The 24,990-nt window shown below is 35.3% G+C and overlaps 1 protein-coding gene and 1 pseudogene across 1 annotated transcript; one reads left to right on the forward strand and one right to left on the reverse strand.

The window, feature by feature from the left end:
• Positions 1 to 4,285: 4,285 nt before the first annotated feature.
• Positions 4,286 to 5,214, reverse strand: LOC143616392 (uncharacterized). Its single transcript, XM_077089231.1, has 3 exons — positions 4,883 to 5,214; positions 4,535 to 4,808; positions 4,286 to 4,462 (listed from the first exon to the last, which is right to left on the reverse strand). The coding sequence occupies exons 1-3, from the start codon at positions 5,212 to 5,214 to the stop codon at positions 4,286 to 4,288; spliced, it is 783 nt and encodes a 260-aa protein (XP_076945346.1).
• An 8,806-nt stretch (positions 5,215 to 14,020) lies between these two features.
• LOC143616395 (putative LRR receptor-like serine/threonine-protein kinase At2g24230 pseudogene) lies at positions 14,021 to 16,699 on the forward strand (annotated as a pseudogene).
• The last annotated feature ends 8,291 nt before the right edge of the window (positions 16,700 to 24,990 follow it).

The following is a 24,990-nucleotide window of genomic DNA, read 5'->3' on the forward strand; positions in this document are numbered from 1 at the left end:
CAGAAGACAGAAAAAAAAAAAAAAAAACAGAAGAAAGAGAATGTGACTATATCTAAATGACCATACTACCCTTGCATGTATTTTCTTTATTATTTTATTATATGTTTTAAATAAATTAATTGGCTTTAATTATAGATCATTGATGGAAGATGATCACTGGTCAAAACAAAGTTTCTATAGTTTTCACAAGTGGGAAGGGTTTTTATTATATCCCTTTTCTATACATACATATATATATGAGGTGTTCCCCCGCCCCCTTAAACACACGTACAATAGCGCCCTTTTGCAGTGTTCACTTTCAAAAGCGCCCCAATAAAGCTCACAATACCACCCATGGCGAGGAGTCTTGAAATATTTAAAAAACTTAAATCCTCATATTTAATTAAACATTAAACCAGCGATATTATATCAATATATGATTTCAATAAGCATGTTTAATATGCTTTAATTACATAATTTTAAAAACAATACCATATTAAATTTAAAAAAAATAAACTTTTTAAAGCTAAAAATGTTTTTAATAAACTTTATTAAACCAAAAATAAACCCTAAGAGTCTATTCGGTATGCGGTAATGAAGTGGATAAAAAAATTGAATAAACAAGGGAATGAAACCATGTAGGAATCAAATGAAGTATTACTTTGTGTTGTTTGGTAGAAAGGAAAAGATGAAATAAAATAAAAATGGTAGTGAGTGGCAGTGGTGGTGGTGGTGGTGGTAGGTGGGTGGCAGGGGCGATGGAGGTGGGTGACGGCGGCGGGTAGTGGGTGGATGACCGTAATGGTGGTCAATTGTGGTAGGTGGCGGTGGGGTGGTGGAGAGTTATGGCGTCAGGTGGTGGGTGTCGGCCAGTAATGGTGGTTGGTGATGTGGTGTGGCAGCAGTGGGTGGCCAGTGGCGATAAGCAGGATCGATGGTTGGTGGCACCGTGGGCGATGGTGTTAGTGGTGGTGGTGGTGGGCAGGCAATAATGGTGGTTGTTGGTGGTGGTGAGATGGTAGTGGCGATGGTGGGTGGTGGCAGTGGTGGGCGGTAATGGGCCACAGTGGTGGTGGAGGTGATATAGTGTGAAAGATGGAATGAAATGGAGGAAAAAAACAAGGGGTGGATGGAATGAACTCGGAAGTGTTGGGGGGGGGGGGATGCAATAAACATGGTAAAAAGTGATTCCATTTAATGATTTAAATAACCAGTCAAATACCATTTTTGTTCATTCATTCACAATGGTCTATTTCATTCCGACTTTCATTTATGCATACCAAACACTACCATAATGGTCTAATCCTAGATTCCTAGGTCTTCATCTGATACCAATTTTAGTTTCCGTCCATGCCTCTCTGGTTTTTACCCGAAGATCACCCCTACTTTAATTAATAAAGTTAAATACAACTCATATTTTATTTGTGTCAAAGATGTCAACCCTAACCAAAATATGATTATAAACCGTGCAACACATTAATTTAAACAAGTTAAAACGTGTTGGCGTCTGTAATCAAGTTATATATGGGTTAAATGGACCATACGTGGGTTGACAAATTGTAATCAAGTTATATATAACGGGTCATACACAAGTTGTGGTTATAAATGAGTTGTATAAAGTGAGTTGTAAATGGTCGACTTAAAAAAAATATTTTGATTATGAATTTGTTGACGAGTGCTTAAATAAACGTGTAAATAGATCAACCCAAACTATACGTAGGGGCGGACCTACGGTTTGACTGCAGGGGTCGGCTGTACCCTGTGAGAAAAAAAGAATTAGTGTTATATATACGAAAAAATCATAACCAACCCCTGTAAAATTTTGACACCGACCCCTGTAAATTACTGAAAGAAGAAAGAGAAAAGATAGAATGGAGAAAAATAAATGATGCCAGAAAATTTTCCGATGATATTTGTGGTTGCAACGGGAATGAACAAAGAAATATTAGGAAGAGAAGTTTAATATAAAAGTGATAGTTTATTAAGTTTGTCTATAGCGACTCCAAAGTCCACTTTCCTTTTCCCCTGTCTTTTCCAATTGTTTTTATTTCCAATAATAATACATAAATGGTAAAGGATTTAAATAGACTTGGTATTTATTTTAATTTTAACACAGTTATTATCGCATACTTTTTTTAGTTTTTCTTGAATTAATTAGCTTTTTCTCTTTATTTTGTTATCTTATTATTTTATTTTTTGTTTTACATAAAAATCTTATATATATATATATATATAAATATAATTTTTTGGCTTTTGCCGTTTTGGTTATGTAAAATACATATAAAGTTTAGGAATATTGGTTTTAAATAATCCTAACTATGGCCTATTGGTAAATATCAGTCCCAACTTTACACTTGCCTGCTGACAGTCCCAACTATTGATGTATTTGTTTTTAACGGTCCGCGACTAACGGATGTTAACTCCGTTAGTCCATTGCTGAGTTGACCACCCCAGCTGTCAAAAAACTTCTTACGTGGCAGATTACATGACGGCTGACAGTGTATTAAGGATCTTAGGTGTCAATTGGCACTTTATTTAACCAGTTCCGGATCGTGGTTATTATCATTTGAACCCTAAAACACAAATCAGATGAATTGAAGAACCCTAAAACACCAAATCGATCAATTGAACAACAATCGATATATGGAATTGAGCTCATCATCCACTTCTTCATCTCGTGGCAAGAAAAACCCTAAAAGGTTTAAGCTTGATGTTGATGGAAATGTCTACTGCACTCATGATATCCTTGCAATTCCTAGAGTTGCTGGACGTAGAAGTGTTCGAAATAGGGATGAGTTTTCTGGTTGCCCTTTATGGCCAGTAAGTACGATTATTTACGTATCATGTTTTTAATTACAAATCTGATTAGGTTGAATTGATTTTATGAGTAGAACGAAGATTGGAAATTCTTCATGTGGAAAAAAGAAATTGATGAATTCTTGAAGCAACGTGGACAATGCAACTGCAATGCAAGAAAAGATCCAGAATTTGAAGAAATGAAGATAGAGAATTTGAAGTTGTGGATCATTAATTTGCAAGAAGAGATTAGGAACCTGAAACAACAGTTGTCAATGAAATCCAATTGGAAGAATAAATGTGTTTTAGGTTTAGTAGTCGTTGTCATACACAATTTCATCAAACACATAAAATAAGTTTGCCATCATACATAGTTATTCAAAAGCTAAGTTTAACAAAATACATTTAAAGGTTTAAAAACCATAAGTTTCATTCATCAAACCAAAAAACATGAGATCTTCCTACCATTAAGCATTATTCACTTTGGCCTTCCCCTTTGTGCTTCCGCTTGTCCTTTTAGAAGCAGTTGAGTGTTGTGGTTGACTTGAATGGTCTGGTTGAGTTGATTTTTGGGAAGCTTGAGTTGACTTTTTCTTTGCTTGATAGAACCTTCCTTTTGGCAACCCCCTTGGCCTCTTAGAACCTGATAACTGTTGTGTTACCTGAGTTGACTTTTCAGAAACTTGAGTTGACTTTTCAGAAGCTTTGGTTGACCTCCCCTTTGGCCTTCCCCTTGACCTTTTAACACCACCACCTTCAACAATGGCTTTACCCTTAGCCTTTTCAGGGCATTTTCTTATGTTGTGCAATGTTGATTTGCAATAACTACATTTCATCTGAACTCCATGCTTTGTCAACTTTCCTGGTCTCTTGGGATCTTCATGTGGATCTCTCTTTCGGTTTTTCTTTAGTCGTCCAGGCATAGATTTAACTGGAGGTGGGTCAATAGGATAATCTACAACTGGCCAATACTTTTCACTAGGCAAAGGTGGAATTGTGAACTGATAAGACTTCAAGTATTGCTCCTTAAGGTAACTTTCATGAACAAACTCTTCAGAATTCCTTCTAATAAAACCTGCCACTACACATACATGCTTACATGGTATAGCAGATAATTCCCACCTTCTGCAAGTACATGTTTTGTTACCTATATCCACTGAAACATCATCAAAATCACTTACTTGAAACACAGTAGGGGATGATGGGAATACTTTACATTTTTGGGCCCAATTTTTCTCTTAATCAAGCTTCTTTTGCACCCTAGGACACACAATCACATCTTTTTCTAACATTTCTGTGTACCTTATAGTCAGTCTACTCATTACTGAAACCCTAATATCCTCTAACATGTCAATGATATGCTTAGATCTTGCCTGAACTATGGTTCCATTGAAGGTCTCTGCCATGTTGTTGACTATTACATCACATTTTGTATGAGTGTCAAGAAAACACCTTGAAAAACATTTAGGGTTCTGTTTGACATAAGCTTCCATTGCATCAGGTGACAACTCTAGCATATCCTTGATAGCAACTTGTAATCAGATTCAGTATAAGCCCTGCAAGCCCTCCAGTAAACTTCCTTAAACTCTTCACCCCTGTATTGTTTATGCCAGTTTGCATAAATATGCCTTGCACAGTTTTTGTGTTCAGCATTCTTCCACACCAAATGTACAACATTAACCAATCCCTATCATATCATTATAAATGTTAGAATGTATATGTAAATGTCACAATTAACATACCTAAAATATAGATATACCTTTTGTTGGTTTGAGATTAGTGTCCAACACTTTCCACCATCACTGACTTCCAAACATTTCCTCAACTCATCCATAAACCACTCCCAACTGTCATTATTTTCACCTTCAACAACATCCCATGCTACAGGATACATCTGGTTATTTTCATCCCTACCTACAGCAGCCAGTAAAATACCTCCTAGAAAGGTGTTAAGGAAATACCCATCTAGGCATAAAACCTTCCCACAACCTGCTAGGAATCCCTTCTTCAAACCATCAAAACACACAAACAACCTGAAAAATAAACTCTAATGATCAAGATGAATTTAATAATTTATTACTATCTAATGATGAAAATAAAATTGTACCTGAAGAAAGACTCCAATGATGAAGATGCATCTGAATCCTCCCTTAGGAACCCTGTTGGGGCAGTTAGGAGTTCAAATGTTGAACTTGGGTTTGCATTCCTTAAAGCTTCTATGTATGATCCAAGTTTGCTGTAATGGTCCCTCATGGACCCATGAAGCTTCTTATAAGCATTCCTTTTGGCGTTATAAGCCATCCATTTATTTATGATCACCTTATACTTTTCTCTAACAACTGTTTGAATGTATTTAGCAGACCAGTTTGGTTTTGTCTTGAACATTGGCAAAAACTCATTAGCAATGAAGGTAGAAGTCAATTGCCTATTCCTTATCATGTTCCTTTGGCAGTTGTGCTTGCCTTTTACTCCTTTAACAATATAACAACTTTTGCCCTTATGAAATGAACAATACAAACTAAATGGACACCCTTCCACACACTTGATACCTAATCTCCCACCTCTATTCTTGTTACTGTCACTAATGAATAGATTTCTACCATTTGTCACAGCATATTTCCTAACAGCATCTTTAAAAGCATCCCTACTAGGGAACCTTATTCCAACAACCCACTTGAAATTGTCTGTAACGATTCCGACGAAACCCGGTATACCCTAACCGGTAGACAATAGTTACGTCATATTTAATGTCGGGTGCATGAATTACCATAGTAATTATACGAGAACACATGGTTCACTGTATTGATTGTACGTGAATATATAATTCATCGTATTGAACATGCGATTAATCGATCGATAGTTATTGAAACCCGAACGAATCGAGGGTTCAATTATAGACGATATCTATAATATTTAGTGAGTTTACGAAGCATTAATGCTTCGGGATAAGTAAAGTACGGCACAGAAAAAGAATTTCGATTTAATGGTACGTCGGTACGTTAAACGAAACCTTTAATACCAAACCGAGCAAGAGATGATCGATCAAGCCGAAAAAGATGCGCGATAATTAATAATATGATGTTTTAAGTTAATAAATGTCATGGTTTAAGTTTTTAAAGTTTTTAAATCGGTTTTATATAAATTTCATTTTTAAGCTGAAAAACGACCGTTTTAACCTCGTTTTAAGCCGAATTAGATATTTAAACGAAAAACGAACTGAACCAGATTATCCAAAACATTATCCGGATTTCGAGAATCCAAATGAGTGTCCAAGAATGGAGAAGTGGGTCCCACCCCACCTCCCCCATGAATCCGATCGGAATGGGGATAACACCCTAGCCCTTTCATTTCTTTTTTCATCCAACCATTCAACCTTCATCATTTTCTCTCAAGATCATGAACTCAAAACCGATATTTGGAGCAAGAAAACCGAGGTAAAAACCGAGTTAATCACGTGTTCATCTTTGTTTCTTGAGTTTGTTTGCAAGAAAATGAGGTTTCAAAGATGAAAACCGATTCTTGCGTGATCAAGTGATGTATACGGGTTATACAAGGGATCTTGGTCCAAGAAAGGAGTTAAACGAAGCAAAAACGAATTTTTACGGTTAAAACTTTAGTTTTGAAACAATAACCGAAACTATAGTGTAAGAGGCTTGATCGTGAGTGTAACTTGCTTGGTATTGTGGTATGTTGGTTGTAGGTTCTGTATTTAGTGGTAGATAAGGCGGAAAAACGAGTTTGTAGCTTGTAGTGGCGGAGATCGAAAGGTATATTCGGTTTATGTTCGGTTTTGGAGTTTTGGACAGATTATGGTAGGTTTAGAGTTAGGTAATGAAATTTTACAGGGATGATCTACACATGAAAATATGAGTTCTGTGAATTTTTGGTAATTTTTGGATAAAGGATGAATATTTGGTGAATTTAATGCTCGGTTTTGGCCAAAAATGGTGAAAAATAGTTAAATATCATGAAAAATTCTGGAAAATTGCATATAAGCTTTTTATATCATGTATGAGTCACACACAAAATTTGAGGTCAGTTAGAGAAGTCTAAGTAGGCTTTTCGGTTAAACAAGTTCTAGGGTTTTCTAGTTCGGTTTTAGTAAAAATGGCATGTAAAAAGAGATTTTGGTTCTGGAAACATTACAGGGGACTATGTGGATGGCACGGGACATCCAGGAAAAATTTGGGATTTTTCTAAGGTCGTTTGGTATTTACGACATATTTAGTGTTTAAATGGTGTTTAAAAATAGATAAATAAATTTTAAATATAAAAATTAATTCTAGAAATATTTTTATAAATTTCCCCACTGTCAAAATGTTATTTGTGAAAAATCTCAAGATCCGAGGATGAACGGATATTTATTTGGAATAAAAGTGAACTTTTACAATATAAAACGCGTAAACCAGCAAAGTTCGGGTAGACGAGCTGACTGGTGTATAAAAACCCTAAAAATGAACTATTTTCATATAACTGAGTTAAATGTAAATCATCCAAAAATAACTCGGATGATTTGAGTAATCTTAACCGATTTAACAGTTTCCGGTACGCTAAAGACGGAAACGGGTCCCGCGGCCAATCGGGACGTCTAAACCGAGCTCTAAATTCACAAATTTAATTAAATTATCAGTCAACCACTACTTTCGGGTCGTGTGTGACCAAACTCATTTTTGAAACGTAAAAACGAATAACCGTGCTAGGCACGCAAAACGAGAAAATCGACTAATAGTAATTGTGACCATGGAACTCTAAACGATATCACAATCTGAGTCCGGAGAAGTGTTTCTGGATTAACATTGCCCCCGGAATGGGTACAGTACTGGGTTAACAGTGTCCCCAGATGTACCGGTTGATACGGTTAAAGTTATATTAATAATGAGTGTATAGTAACGATCGTATGGATCATATTACAGATTGGACGTGTTAACTGATAATGATTGTTGTTACCTGCTTGCATGTGCTAAGGTGAGTTTCACGAGCCCCTTTTTCTGAATAGTTTTTAAATATTTTCCCGGGGCGGAAAGCATGTTACTATTAAAATGTTTAAGTACATACTGAACGCATGGATTTGCGTGTATTTATAAATATTTGATTATACGGGAATCGTACGGAATGGGTACAGTACTTGGTTAACAGTATCCCCATATGTCCCTAGAAGTGTTTCTGGGTTAACTTTGCCCCCGGAATGAGTACTGTACTGGGTTAACAGTGTCCCCAGATGTCCCTAGTAGTGTTTCTGGGTTAACTTTGCCCCCGGAATGAGTACTGTACTGGGTTAACAGTGTCCCCAGATGTCCCTAGAAGTGTTTCTGGGTTAACATTGCCCCCGGAATGGGTACTGTACTGGGTCAACAGTGTCCCCAGACAGAGGTTTCGCTTGTGGGCTTAGCATAATTACATCGATAATATTATATTTTGAAAATGATTTATCAAGGTTTACTCGAATTGTGAAACTCACCAACTATTCGTAGTTGACCCGTTTTCTCACATGCTTTTCAGGTACAATTAAGATGAAGTGATTGCTTACGTGCTAAGTGCTTGATGTGTGTAAGATTTGCGGGCGGGATGTTAGGGTACATTATAATAGACAGAATTATGTATCGTATTGTATGATGTGTGTATCACCTAGACGGTAATGAAATACGAGATAATGTAATTTGAAGTTTAGTAATGTATTCAGTTTTCTTTATAAACAATGTGGTTGATATCAGAGGTGTCTGTCGCATCCTGTTTACGTTTCCGCTGCGGTTACGGGGTGTTACATTGTCCCACTTAGTTTAGTTACCTACAACTGGAACATCTTGTCTGTACTTGTTCCCTCTGATGTTATCATCTTCACTTTCTCCAGGTGATTTAACATCACCATATGAATCCTCATAACTACTATATGTATCTAAATATAAGGGCTCTGCATCAGCACCTCCTTTCAAGCAGTCCTCAACCAATTTACCAGCATCTCCAGATTCTTTCAAACACTCCTCAAGCACCTTCTTTTGGGTTGCAACAACCTCTTCACGTACTTGTTTTCTTGCAACAATTGAATCTCTCAGTTCTTCATCATTAGATCCATCATCATCCAAATTTACATTGTAACTTACATCATCAGAATCATCACAATCTTCATCTGACTCATCTGAGCTACTATCAATTGGTGGTGAAGTATTGATAATTGGTGGTAGTTTAAATTTGGTAGTTGGAATTAACTGTTTTCTTGCATTAGCCTTGGTGATGTCTACTTGTTTTCTTATTGTAGCTCCCAGGGCTCAAGCAGGATCCAATTTGTGTTACAGAAATGGTTGGCTAGGATTGAAGGTTAGTATGCACTATTGGATGAGATAGAGGGCTAGTGGGCTGAATAATGGGTTGGGTAGTGGGTTGGGCTTTAGTGTTAGTTAGCTGGGCTTGAGGGTTAGTGGGTTGGGATTCAAGGTTACTAGGCTGTGGTTTCGGTTTCCTTAGCTTTTCAGTTTGAACGTATATAACTAACCTTTCATCATCTCCAACCAAAGATGCCATCTCATTTACTAATCCATCATTATCTAACAGTTTTACCCGACCATCACCAGGTATCAAGCAATACAAGAACAAATCTTCCTTCTTTACATATGAACCATAATCCATTGCATAACCTAGTAGCTCAAAATACGAAAGCTTATCAACATCTAACCCTAATGATGTTGTTTTCCACTAACATACCTTAATCTTGGAGGATTGACATCAAATTTCCCACCAGTCTTGAAGTCGATGTTGATGTTATCACCCATCGGAGTTCAATCGTCGAGCAATTAGGGTTTGTTCTTCATCTAAAGAAATTAGGGCTTGTTCTTCGTTGAGTAAAAGAGATGAATCTGTTTTCTTTTTTGTTTGTGTTATACTTAAAAGATCTTAATAATCCTTAATACACAGTCAGCCGCTACGTAAGAAGTTTTTTGACAGCTGGGATGGTCAACTCAGCAATGGACTAACGGAGTTAACATCCGTTAGTCGCGGACCGTTAAAAACAAATACATCAATAATTGGGACGGTCAGCAGGTAAGTGTAAAGTTGGGACTGATATTTACCAATAGGCCATAGTTGGGATTATTTAAAACCAATATTCCTAAAGTTTATTCATATTTTTTATCGCATATGTTAAATGGTGCGCTTTTGCGCTTCAAATCGGGGCCTTGTTGCCTAATGCGTCTCGCGATTGATGTAATTTTGTTTTTTATTTATAACTAGCTTTAAAAACCCGTCTATTACCCGGTATAAGCTAATGTATAAAATTACAATGAATAATTTAATAGAAATAAATAAAAGATAATTAAGTCTTTTTATATTATGTAAAAAATGTATTACAAATATAGTCGCTTTATATCATCAAATGCATTTGAATTTTAAATCGAGAATGGGTTGTTCTACCATCGGTATACAATAATGAAGCAATGCCACTGAAAGCAACATTTAAAACAATGAGGTCTTTAGATCTGAAGAATGTAGTTAAAGTCTTTCACAAAAATGTTTTTCACTCCATACCTAAACCCTGAACACTAAACCCTAAACCATAAACCAAAAAACACACAAGATTTTCCTTTTTGAACAGCTTTCATGATGTCCTTATAAACACGTTGTTATTCGACTATCACAATAGTCTTATACTATATATAAAAAATGGAAAATTTGTCTATGATTGTTAAAACTTAGTAAACATTGAATATTTGTAAAAAGTAAACAAAATTATTATAGTTTTTTATCTCTTAAAAATTAAATATTAGTGTACTCTTCAAACATAAAATCTTTTATATACATTTTAATTTTAAATAAAATATCTTTATGACATGTAATTATTATATATATTAATATTTTTTTTATATTAAGTATGTTTACAATATAATTTGTAGCATTAATAATTCAATCAATGGAGATTGACCACTTAATACGATATGTTGAATTTATAATCAATACTATATTTAGAACCAAGATATTTTTTTCTTTTACATTAATAGAAGAGAAGTGATTTTGGCGGGAATTTGACAGTGAGAATTAACCTCAAAATGCCATGTGTCCAGAATTATTTTCTTTTATTAGTATACTAGTTTTAAAGCCCATATCACACACGGGATAATTCAAATTATAAAATCATAAGTAAAACAAATAATTACATAGCGTATATAAAAAAAATGTATTACATCTATACTTTTATCTATAAAATGTGTACATAAATTGATTTTATTTATATCACAAAATGATTTTTTAAATGAACTTAATAAAAAAAATACCCGTGCAAAATCGTACCCCAGAATGCTTCTTTCTGTTGAAAAATTCATTCTCGGTGTCATATATGTATAATTGAAAGAATTTTGGTTATGAACCAATTTTGAAAATAAAATTTTCATACGGTAGTAGTTCTATCCACTCAGCCTAAATGCAAAAGTGGCTTTACCTTTATTAATATATTTATCAATTTACCACCCATAAAAGGAAAGTATGATATTAAATTGTAGCAATTGATGTTTTTCAAGAACTATGTTTTTCTGAGCTACACCATAGAAAAGATTTTGATAAGTTTTAGAGGGCTTCTCGACTTTGTCACAATGACAACATAAAAAAATAACATGTTAACCCATTCGATTTTGTGAATATTTTGTTTCATTTGAGCATAGTTTTGCATGACATGCTTCCCATACAACGTTCTGATTACCATTGAAGGAAAAATTAATGTTAACATAAATATTTCAAATTTGATAAAAGTTAGAAGCATTGATAGACATGGGGATGGCAAGTCGAGAGCGTTCGCAATATTTTCTTAAATTTTAATAGTTGAGGGAAAAATAGTCAACTTGCCAAATCCCGAACCTTTTGATTATTTCAAAAAATGCCCTTAAAAATAAACTTGAAACCCGAATCATGTTTAAAATTCTAACTATCATACTTTTGGCATTTTAAAGTCAACACTTTGAACCCATAACAAAGTTAACGATAAATCTCTTTTGCATTCTCAAACTTTTAAAAATACTCAAAATATTTCATTTTTGACCCGTAACAAATTTTGACCTAAATGTAATTAACTTGTACCAAACAATCTATTTACCAACTTTTGACCCATAAAATCAAATTTAACTTCCACAAAAAACCCGAAACAATTTTCATTTGAGAAACATGATTTGTTGTTGATTTTTGGAATCCATCAAGTATTTTGAAATATATAGTAAAATAATATGTTAATATTTATATTTATATTTATAAAAATATATAGTTGTTACATAAATATAGTGTAAAAGGAAAATGAATAATTATTGATTTATTACATATATTAGGGTATATTAGTTTTGAAGAGAAAAAAGTTGTGAGAATTAACCAAAACATGACAAGTGTCAACATCTATTTTACTTTATTAGAATTGGTAAATAGGTAGATTTAGTTTTGTTTTATCTTTTTTTATGTGGCCCGACCCGACCCGAAGATACCAGAAATTTTAATATTTAGCGCTAGATAATCGACCCCTGTGAGAAATTTTTCTAGATTCGTCACTGACTATACGCATCTACTAAACGAGTTAAAAATAACAAAAAAGAACCTTATTTTTTTGTGTGATGATTGTGTTTCAGGTATTTTCAAAAGTTTTTATGTTTTAAACTTACATATTTGAAAAATCTATCAACTTTGTCAACGATACAAATGAGACAGTACATTAATTGACATAGATCAAGTTGTTCTACTTCTACCAATAAGTTGGTGACGCCCTCAACAACATTAGACTTAAGTAATTCGATAAACCCACCAAATCACAAGAAACACATGTCTTTTTCACTTTGATTATAAAAACTTCAGCCTAATCTATTTAAAAACATAATCAAATCCGAAAAAAGCAAATGTAGCACACATACTTATAGGCTTATAATAAGTTTTTTTTTAATTTTAAATAAAATGATAACAAAATATCAAATTATACAAGTGTTAGCATTCTCATCCCATCCCCTATCCCTAAACAAAAAATTATACTAAAACTCACTACATTTTCTCTCTCTATTTCAATTAAATAATACTTTTTATACATTTTATCATTACATTTTCTCTCTCCTTTACTCACAACCACTCTTAAAATATATTAAAAAATTATAAGGAATGAATAGTAACTTTTCAAATATACAGAAAAATCACTACTTTTTTTAAAATATAAAAACTCTTCATTCACAATACCCTGAATCACTCTTTAAATTATAAAAACACCTCTCATATTAAATGAGGGGTTGGATACATAATACAAAACTATTAATACCAAAATTTTTAAAATAAAACTTATTCTTTTGAAGTAACTTTCTTTCGGCTTTCTAAAAAGTTAACTAGCTTTATAACTACTTTCAAAATTTCATCATGTAAAGAATTTTCAAACTTGGGGCAAAATGATGCATAGTGCCTCACAAGACTATCATTAAATGGCACTAAAGCTTTCTTCATATGATTTCTCCCAAGCCCACAAACCCTTTTCCATCATACCATGTTTGAGTTACCCACTCACTTATTCGTTGTCACTCTCAATTGCATTTTACCCTAATTTCCCATTTAAAAAAGTGCACAAAAATCAAACCTTTGTCGTCATCATGCGACACGTGTACATCTTCTCGGTGCGTCAACTCAGCTTTTTCTCCATCATTCATCCCCACCACTTAACCCTGTTATGGGGTCATTCCCCTCATTCTCCATCATTTTTCACAATTCCATTTTATTTAATACCAAAATAAAATAAATAAAAAAAGACAAAAAAAACATTGACCGGAGGATGGACACCCACCATTCAAATGACTCGCATGAGCATGGCCATGCTGGTCCGTCACGCATGAAAGTGATCGGCGCAACGTGGTGTTCAAATGAGTACCCTTCAAGGTCATCCTGCCACATATGACCTTTGAAGGGTGGGGAATGACCCACACCTCATGACCTTAAGGTTTCCTTCCGGGGGTGTCCGAAATTTGAATCCCGATTTATATGCACGCTTTGAAACACACACAAAACCATTATAAGGATTGAGTTTATGAAATGAGATATAGCAAGTGTTATGACCATTTAAGAGAAACACCATTATCGGCACGATTTTTTTTATTTAAAAAAAAAAGATAAATAAAAAATCAACCCTTTGTTTCCCAATATGCACTTTAATGCCTTCCAATAAAAAGACAAAAAGCCCTTTAATTTTCTTGTTTCCTCTATTGGCTCATTCCCACCTGCAAATATATAAATTTGTTATTTTGTCACCCTTTAGTGACTCCACTTCACTTTCTTGCAAAAACCCAACATGGGCTTTGCTTTCTTTATCTCAATTGTTATTCTAAGTCTGTATTTTTGGTCAACCCTTGGTCAACAACAGCCCACACCCAATGCAGATGAGTTCTTCATCTCTGATTTTTTCAACAAAATGGGTTCAAATTCATCATCTTTTTCACATATTTACAATCTTTCTGCACCTGTTTGTTCATGGCAAGTTGTGTTTTGTGATGCTAATCAAGAAAATGTGATTGGTCTTATTGCTACTAATTTAGGTCTGTTTGGTTCAATACCTGATAACACTATTGGTAAACTCATAAAGCTTCAAGCTTTAGACCTTAGTAGTAACCAAATTACTAATTTGCCCTCTGATTTTTGGAGTTTGAGTTCACTCAAAAGCTTGAATCTTTCTAATAATAATATATCCATGAATCTTCCAACTAATATTGCAAACTTTGTATCACTTGAAAAGTTAGACCTTTCTAATAATATGTTCTTTGGTAGTGTTCCTGATTCTGTTGGTTTGTTAACCAGTTTACAAGTTGTTAATATCAACCGAAACCAGTTCGATTCCACTGTTCCATTGGGGATCATGAAGTGTCATTCGTTGAGTTATGTTGACTTTTCTTCGAATAAGTTTAGTGGTGTTCTTCCTGATGGTTTTGGTTCATCTTTTGCCAAGCTTAAAAGCTTGAATCTTGCAGAAAATGCACTCGAAGGAAAGGGTTCGGATTTTTTAAAAATGGAAGCTTTAACTTACCTTAATATTTCCAAGAATCGTTTCCATGGTTCGGTTGTTGAGATCTTTTGGTTGGCGTTAGAAGTTGTGGATTTGAGTAGTAATAAGTTCAATGGTCATATTTCTCAAGTGAGTTTTAGTTCTCATATGGTTTATCTTGATTTGTCTGATAATGAAATTAGTGGTGAATTTTTTGCTAATTTAAGTCAAGTGCATAATCTCAAACACCTTAACCTTGCCAAGAACAGATTTTTAAAGCAAAGATTGATCGACATCGACTCATTGCATAGTCTAGAGTACTTAAACTTGTCTAACACAAATCTTTTTGGCCAAATCAGCAGCAAAATCTCGTTGTTAACGCGTTTGAAAACTCTTGATCTCTCGAGTAATCACCTCACCGGTAAGATCCCACTTTTGAGCTTGAAAACCCTCCAAAATCTTGATCTTTCGGTCAATAACTTAGTTGGAGAAATACCCATTTCTCTCTTGAAAAAGCTTCCATGGATGGAAAGATTTAATTTTTCTTACAATAATCTTACTTTCTGCGGTGATGCCAAGTTTCCACATGAAACCCTTGATTCCGCATTCATTGGGTTATCAAATAGTTGCCCAATTGCTGCAAACCCGAATCTTTTGAAGACAAAGTCTCATACCCATTTGAGACTAGAGCTTGCTTTAGTTATAACCGTTTCAATAATCTTTTTACTCACTATATTGCTATTTTGCGTGTTCGGTTGTCGGAAAACAACACAAATGTGGGTTGTCAAACAAGATTCTTACAAAGAAGAGCAAGTAATATCGGGCCCGTTTTCGTTCCAAACCGATTCAACAACTTGGGTAGCTGATGTAAAGGTTGCAACTTTAGTGCCCGTTGTGATCTTTGAAAAACCGCTGCTAAATTTCACCTTCTCTGACCTTCTTTCGGCTACTTCAAGTTTTGATAGAGGTACCCTTTTAGCCGAAGGGCGGTTTGGGCCTGTTTACAGAGGATTCTTGCCAGGTGGCATCCACGTGGCGGTTAAGGTTTTGGTCCATGGGTCCACCATGACTGATCAAGAAGCTGCAAGAGAGCTTGAGCATCTTGGAAGAATAAAGCACCCGAATCTTGTTCCTTTAACGGGTTATTGTTTAGTGGGTGATCAAAGAATTGCGATTTATGATTATATGGAAAACGGAAACTTGCATAGTTTGCTTCATGATCTTCCACTTGGAGTTCAAACTACTGAAGATTGGAGTTCCGATACATGGGAAGTTGATGAAAGTAACAATAATGGGATCCAAAACGTGGGGTCCGCAGGGCTGTTGACCACGTGGCGGTTTAGGCATAAAGTTGCGTTAGGGACGGCTCGTGCATTGGCGTTTCTACACCATGGTTGTTCACCACCCATTATTCATAGAGACGTTAAGGCGAGTAGTGTGTATCTTGATTACAATCTTGAACCAAGATTATCGGATTTTGGGCTTTCAAGAATCTTTGGAAATGATCTTGAAGACGAGATCACTCGTGGGTCCCACGGGTACGTGCCACCCGAGTTTCTAAACCAAGAGGGAAGCCCAAGCCCTTCATCATATGTGATCACTCCAAAATATGATGTTTTTGGATTTGGAGTGATTCTTTTTGAGCTAATAACAGGGAAAAAGCCTGTTGAAGACGAGTACCCTGATGATAATATTTCAAAAGATGCAAACTTGGTGAGTTGGGTGAGAGGTTTAGTAAAGAAAAATTGTGGGTCCCAGAGTATAGACCGAAGATTCGTGGAACTGGAACCGAGGGCCAGATGGTCGAGGCGTTGAAAATTGGTTACTTGTGTACGGCTGATGTTCCGGCTAAGAGACCGAGCATGCAACAAGTAGTTGGACTTCTTAAAGATCTTGAACAGTTATGAATCATACTTTGAAATCAAGTTTAGTTCTTTGTATTGTGTTATATTTTTTATTATTATTTTTTTTAATATTTTTGAAGTTATGTGTTGCTAGTTCTTTGTTATGGTGTACAGTTTTTTACCTAACTTATTGATCATGGATTTGCTGGTGGCATAAACTTTTTTTTTTAACTTGATATATAATTGTCTCTTAGTTTCTTTGTCTTAAAAAGATTCTGTAAACAGACAGAATGTAATAATATATAACTTATAATAGTTGAAAGATTATGAGATTATCTTAAGTTGTAACACTAAGGGCAAAATGCTAATTAGTGAATGAATTTAAAGTATGCAAACTGGCGGGTAGGGTCAGGTATGTTAACAAATTCTCAATAACCGTTTCTTATTCATACCTGGTTTCAGGTTTTTTTTATCAGGTTTGGTTCCATACCTAGATTTTTTGTGCACATCTACGGCTTTACTTGTAACACTAAGGGCAAAATGCTAATAAGTGAATGGATTTAAAGTCTACAAACCAAATGACTAGATATGTTCTTTATTACGCTTACTTAAACATTAATAGTATAATGTATGCATTGACGAGTACATTACATGTGTCATTGGTCATATTTCAGGGTCACGTGTGTTACTAGTCACTATATAAGTTGTTGTCTCCGGCCCTTAGGATTCTTTGCTTGCCACATGGCTTTGCCCTTCTCGTTGTGGCTTCTTGTGATATGAACTTTCTTTTCTGATTTAATTACTACATTTTGATTCCTTTCAGTTTAATGCATTATGTATCGATCCATGACGCGACACTTGAAAAAGTAGGGTCACTTAGGTTTTGTATGCATCTTTTACTTCATATTTCATAATTGTCATATCACTACATTTTGTTTTCTTTCAGTTTAATGTATCATGTATCTTCTATATTGGATACTCATGTTAGGTAAACCTTTTTGTTAGCCACCATTTATTAAATTTTGGATTCAAACTTTGAGTTTAAGCTTGGGCTCCATCATCCATGGAGCTTTGTGTGAGTTATGGACCACTTCTGCAAGTCCATCCATGATATTAGGTGATTTGTGGTTCATGATCATATATATTGTGTGACCAACCAAAGATTTTGGTAACCATAAATTTGCTATGTTCACATGCAACCTTAAAAGACAAAAGTTATGGACCCAAAGTTGTTTTGCCATAAATGGTAGTCTTGTTTTTTCCCATGTAAGCATTAGTTTGGTAATATCTTCTTGTATGGTAGTGAAATAATAAAGCACATAGTGATAATATTTAAAGACTTGCATTTCTTTCACTCAAAATGATAATCTTTATGGCTTACAATAGAGGTATTACTGCTTCAAAAGGCATGCCACTTTTCCTGTTGTTAAGATGTGTTATCATTTATGCATAAAGACCAACCTCAAAACAGAATGCATCTATTTTGACTTCAACCAAATTCTTTCTATCAAATACAAATTCATTATTGGTTACGAAGATTCAATATATATATATATATATATATAAAGCTTCATGAACTCAACCCATTTAAAGTTGAAACACATGTGAACCTTTCACTTAATTTGTGAACCCTTCATATTCTTTCATTTTTTTACTAGGCACTAAAACCAAACCACCAAACAATGACAACATCTAATTATTTATTTATTACAAAATTTCAATCAAGTACACAAAGTTTAAACAAATTATCAAAATAAAAATAGAACACAAATATCTTTTATTTCATTAACTAAGGTCTCTCTAAGTGTTTCTTCATCTTAGCTTCAAACCAAATAATAACCTGCAAATGCGTACAAAATAATATAAGATTTGTCAACACGAGGTTGAGTAAGAAAAGTCACCAGTTTTGATATAATAATAATATATAAATAAAATGAGCAAAACTAATATTGTGAGTATAAATCAATCAAATCATGAGAAAATAAAGTGTGTCAGTTGACCATTGCCTAGCGAATCGGGCTTTGGCTACTATAACAAGCAAATACAAATAAGGGTGTCGGTTGACCATCGCCTAGCGAATCGGGCTCTGGCTACTAAGCCGGCGTATGATCATACTTTAATGTGATTATGATGGACATCTCCGAATGCGATAAAGTAAACAATTAAGCAATTAGCATTTAACTTATCAACACACAATATTCAAGTTTGCTAGTTGTGTATATATAAGATATAAAATATGAACTAATATGCATATGTCATCAAAAGGTTTAAAAACAATAAAATATGAAAGGAATGGTCTCTCACCTTATTACTTAGGCGAGTTTAGATAATAGTAACAAGAATAAACAAGTAAACCGTCTTTTAACGCGCTGACTGAGTTAATCCGGACAGACCTGAAACTTAGAGACAAGAAACTAAAATAAAAATCGAGAATATAGCCGCTGGAATCAATCCAAATGGATATATAGAACTCCGATTATGAGATTTTCAGTAAATAAGCGAGCTGGTACACCAGAATCCGTAGGGGTGTGCAAACCCGGGTCATGACTTAATTTTTGTTCTTTTCTTTTAAAAGCCTTTCCTTATGTTTTTCAATCAATTAACTTAATTAAAAATCATAAACAAACAAATAAAATTATTTTTAACTAAATAAATTTATTAGAAATTATATATTACCATTTTCATCCAAAAACCAACTAATTCATTTTGTGAAAACCCGTCAATATTATTTCATAGTTCCTTTTTCGTTAACTTTATAACTTTCAAATCCGTTACTTTTAATCCAATAACATAATTATTTTTAAGAATAGATCACATCGTAAAAATACGGGCTTTGTAAAGACTAATAAAATTCCCATATTAATTACAAATTATTTGATGAAAGGATATTTACGCTAATATTATAATTCCTTCTCGTTAAATCGTTAATATTAGTTTCGATAAATTTCAATTCGTTAAGGCTAGTTTCGTTAACTTTAATTTGTTAATTCATTCGTTAAACTTTAATTCGTCCGCTTTTAATTCGATAAACTTTAATTCGGCAATGTTAATTCGTTCGTTAGCTTATAATTCATTAAACCGTTTAGGATAGCTTTATTATTTGTTAGCTTTTAAATTCTTTAATTTTAATTCGTTAACATAAATATTCTTCGTGATATGATTACTATTTAAAATCTGTACCTTGTAATATCGTAACTCTCATATTAGTGTTAATAGTTATAATATTAAAATAATATAAATCATTAAAAATCCGTTAAAACTTGAAAATAATACAATATTATAATGCTAATCAAATATATTAATTAATGCAATATCCTTATCCAAATATTTATAACCTTTTCAATCCCGATAGTTAGATTTTATTTTTGTTTTATTTATAGTTTGAGAAGTTCAATCGTTTCGGATTCTTTAACGCAGTTTCGGTTGTGTCGGTTTCGTTATCGTGCTTTCGGCTTTTATTGCATGTTTATCTTCGATTTTGAGGTGAGTTTCTCACACCCCCTTTTTAAACGTTTTTACATTTTGGGGATAGCATGTATATTCTACTCAAATGATTACTTAGTATGCTATATTCAAAACTACAATTCGCATTATGGACTTGTGTGTTTATTTGCTTATTTGAGTTGCGTTGTTATCCAAGTATGTTAGTTGTCCCAACTGGAAAGGACCTTGCGTGCGTTGTGCTATTATCCGAGTACGTTGGTTGTCTCCAACTGAAAAGGACCTTGCGTGCGTTGTGCGATTATCCGAGTGCGTTGGTTGTTACCAACTAGAAAGGGCCTTACTTGCGTTGTTACACATGTTCATAGAATTGTATGGTTTTTATGTATGTATATCAAACTTTGTGATTCTCACCAACTACTTTTTAGTTGACCTTTTATTTTATATATATGCTACAGGTACTGTTAGTAGAGGATGACACACGGAGAAGACACTAGACTTAGGTTATTTAAACCAATGGACAAACTGTTTAGTTGTATTTATCTTCCTTGTATTTATTGTTTCAAACTTGTGTATTTGACGTATAAATTAATTAATGATAATATTGTCACTTAATAGTTTCATATGTGTTTTGAACAATCTGTACGTCACACTCGGGCGTTTCCGCTTATAAAGGAAATTATTATGATATATTAGCTGTCATATTTAGTTGCCTGTTTAGTTTATCTGTTTCCTTTTTGTTCTCCTTGATCTTAGGATCTTATTTTGTATTTAACCTCTTGTTATGATATGAAAAACCAAGATTGAATACCAAATTCTATATGGTATCAGAGCGGGTTCTCAAGAACCACCGCTCGTAACCTAAGATGGCCGGAGATAAATCCAGCGGCAGTGGCAAGAATGAAGCCATCGACGCCAACTCACACTATTATTTATCCCCTTCTGACTTACCCTAACAGATGCACGTCAATGAAATCTTAACCGACGGAAACTATAGTGACTGGGCGAAGGAGATGACAAACTTTCTGTTTGCAAAGAACAAGATGGGATTCGTGGACGGTACGATCCCTAAACCAGAAAAGGCGGCAGCCAACTACATGCTGTGGATGCGTTGTGACGCCATGATCATTGGATGGCTCACGACAGCGATGGATAAAGACATCAGGGGGAGTGTGAAGTATGCTAACGCCTCCTCTGAAATATGGAATGACTTGAAGGAAAGGTTCGGGAAGGAGAGTGCGCCTCGAGCCTATGAGTTAAAACAATCTCTCTCAATAACCCACCAAGATGATTCGTCCGTTTCGGCGTATTATACCAAGCTCCGTGGGATATGGGATGAGATACAATCTGTCTTTCCCATCCCGCGATGCACTTGTGGAAATTGCACTTGCAACATTGGGAAAAGACTCACTGAATTCAAGGACAAAGAACGATTGTATGAGTTTTTGATGGGTCTCAATAGGGATTTTTCAACAATAAGAACTCATGTTCTTTCCATCAAGCCCACTCCCACACTTGGAGAGGCCTATCGTCTAGCTTCTGAAGAGGAACAGCAGAAACAAATCACCATGATGAGAAAAACACAGGTGGAGCCGGCTGCGTTTAGAACTCAAGGACAACGGGAAGGTTCTTCCAGCTTTCAACGAAGCAAACAAGTTGATCATTGTTCTCACTGCGGGAGAGATGGTCATAAACGGGAAGGCTGTTTCAAATTGATAGGCTATCCCGAATGGTGGTCCAGTAAAGGTAAGATGGACAAAGGGAAGCCGAAGGCTGCACACGTTGAGACCGAATCCAGTCTAGCGGGCCTAACAGAAGCACAATACCAAACTCTCATGAAACATCTTGGTGGCAGTGGGCAGCATACAGAAGGTGAACCTACTCGTAAAGCAAACATGGCTGGTAAGCGTAATGAACCTGATTATTGGATCTGGGATTCGGGTTCGACCGAACATATTGTACATAAACAGGAGTCTCTTGAAAATGGCACTCGAGCCATACGAGAGGCGCCTGTTATGATACCGAATGGCGACAGTATACCGGTAGAAGCTAAAGGGAACTGCACCCTAATTGGTGGAATTAAAATCAAAGATGTTTTACACATTCCTAACTTCAATTGCAATTTGCTTTCTGTTAGTAGACTATCAAAGGAATTACAATGTATTGTAAGTTTTTTTCCGGATTTTTGCGTGATGCAGGACTTACACTCGAGGAAGTTGATTGGCACGGGTAAATGCGTTGAAGGTCTATATCGGATGGGGATGGTGGCTCAAGAAAGGAAGGCTATGGCAACGAAGGTTGATGCAAAAACTTGGCATTCAAGACTGGGCCATGCATCTGAATCCAAGTTATCGCATATTTCTTTTTTAAGAGAATTTTCTTTCAATTTTAAGAACAATGTTTGTGATTCGTGTACTAAAGCAAAACACACACGGTCTCCTTTTCCTAAGAGTTTTATTAAAACTACCGAATGTTTTGAGTTGATTCATTGTGACATTTGGGGTAAATATCGTAAACCATCCACAACCCATGCAAGTTTTTTCTTAACTATTGTGGATGATTTTAGTAGGGCTCTTTGGATTTTTTTAATCAGGCACAAGAGCGAAGCTAGTGATTGTTTGATAAACTTTCACCAAATGGTTAAAACCCAGTTTTCAAAAACCATCAAACGGATAAGAAGTGACAATGGAGGTGAGTTCACTTCCAACCGCATGAAAGAATTTTATGCGCGTGAGGGTATTTTGTCAGAAACTACTTGTCCTCATACACCCCAACAAAACGGAGTGGTTGAACGAAAACATCGACATCTCCTCGAAACGGCTCGGGCTCTCATGTTCAACGGGGGCATTCCAAAGAGATTTTGGGGAGAATGCATAGAGGCGGCTGTCTACATCATTAATCGCCTTCCGTCTAAGGTTATTAACAACCAAACCCCTTATGAGATCATTTTCGGACAAAAACCCGACTATGAACACATGCGGACTTTAGGGTGTTTAGCCTATTATAGCAGCATAGAGACAGGAGGTGACAAATTCGAATTCAAGGGAAGACCGGGAGTGTTTATGGGTTACCCACAGGGAACGAAAGGTGTCAAAATTTTTGATCTTGAGCACGGAAAAATGATAGTCTCACGTGATGTCAAGTTTGTTGAGAATAATTTTCCATTTGCTTATCTCAAATCCAAGGATCCAACTTCTGATATTTTTGAGCTCCCCATGTGGCATGAAGATGTTTATGCCAAGCATATGGAAGACGACAATGGTGAAGAAAATGCCATGTCCGATTTCTATCAGGAAACCGAACCCATTGAGACTACTGAACCGATTGAAGAGACACAAATCGAGGATAACATTGCCATTGAAGAATTTCATGTTGACCCTCTGGCTCCACGGGACACAAGGATCAAGGTGCCTCCATCCCGACTACAAGATTACAACGTGTCACTACCACCATCCATAGACCACGCCAAACCCGTGCACAATCGAACTTCTTCTACGGTACATCCTCTTTCCAATTATGTTTCTTATAACAAATTTTCGGAATCTCACAAAGCTTTTTTAGCGGCCATTACTGTTTCAAATGAGCCAAAATCCTTCAAAGAAGCTATGCAGGATAAAGATTGGCGTGATGCCATGCAGCAAGAGATTAAAGCTCTTGAACAAAACGAAACATGGACGTTAGAACAATTGCCAGAAGGGAAACACGCCATCGATTCGAAGTGGGTTTACAAAATAAAATACAAACCCAATGGCGAGATCGAGAGATATAAGGCCCGTCTAGTGGCAAGAGGATTTACTCAGATAGAGGGAATTGATTACCATGACACTTTTGCCCCAGTTGCAAAACTGGTTACTATTCGAACTCTGATCACGGTTGCTGTCAAGAAAGAATTCTATAGCTTAAGATGGGGTGTTACACTATAACCATCAAAACTAATTAACCGAACCGTCATAACGAATCGGTTATGGTTATGGGTTTGACCCAAAACCACCCCAAACCGACCCATGCACACCCCTAGTAGGAATCATGGTAAATGGCAGTAAACAAATGAATAAAAAGAGGCACTGTGGTATTTTTATAAAAATCGTTGTTTTGGCAACTCCTATTTTTATGCCGACAGGTTTTTTCAATTATTTTTTTAGTTTTTGTTTATCATATGGGACAAGATGGTAATTTGTTAAAATTAAGACGCCTTGTATGAGAGAAGCCGTTATATTTAATTCCATTGACGCTTATCCACTTCTCGGATGTAATAAACTTCGTTCACTTCAATGCTCCGGTACGGTTACATGACATTGAATCCTCCATTCAATTCATTAAGAGCGAACGTTTCACACCAATCCTACATAATACATCAACGCTTACCCACCAGTCATTCAATCGGATCATTAGTTTTCTTTCTCTAGGGGTTTCAGTTTGTACCTCAACAGCACGCCCAAGCAACTGAACCGATTCATTCACGAGTAATAGGGTTGGTTTTTGTGAGTTCCTCTTTCCAAAAGCTCGGGTCATAAACGGGTTCGGGTAAAAAATGGTTTAACTAATCATGTTAAAAGGGTTAATAAATACATGACATGTTAATAAACTGTTAATTAACAGAATATAATTATATCAATAATTGAATGTATGAGTGTATGAAATATGTATTATATCCTACAACAGTAAACTCTTAAAACTAATACTCTAAAAACGTCGGGTTGCGTTTGTCATCTGTGTTCTTAACAGGTTATATAAAGTCAATGTAAAATGAATTTTAGTTACATGTCGTTGCTGCAACACGTGGCTGTTTGTCAGTTTATTGCCCAATCCAATGGATAATTAACCCCAAACGGGCCTGCAACAAAGACGATACTACCCTTTACACAAAGTATTGCACAAATTCACAAAGTATTATGCCAACGACATGTTAAAAAAGACCAAAAAGATATCGAAAGGAGTGTTTGCTACAAAGTAATCTGGTTTATAGTGTGG

This window comes from Bidens hawaiensis, unplaced genomic scaffold (genome assembly GCF_021521415.1).
Source record: "Bidens hawaiensis isolate Kalapana, Puna unplaced genomic scaffold, B.hawaiensis_p1.1 tig00046946_1, whole genome shotgun sequence".
Taxonomy (NCBI): Eukaryota; Viridiplantae; Streptophyta; class Magnoliopsida; order Asterales; family Asteraceae; genus Bidens; species Bidens hawaiensis.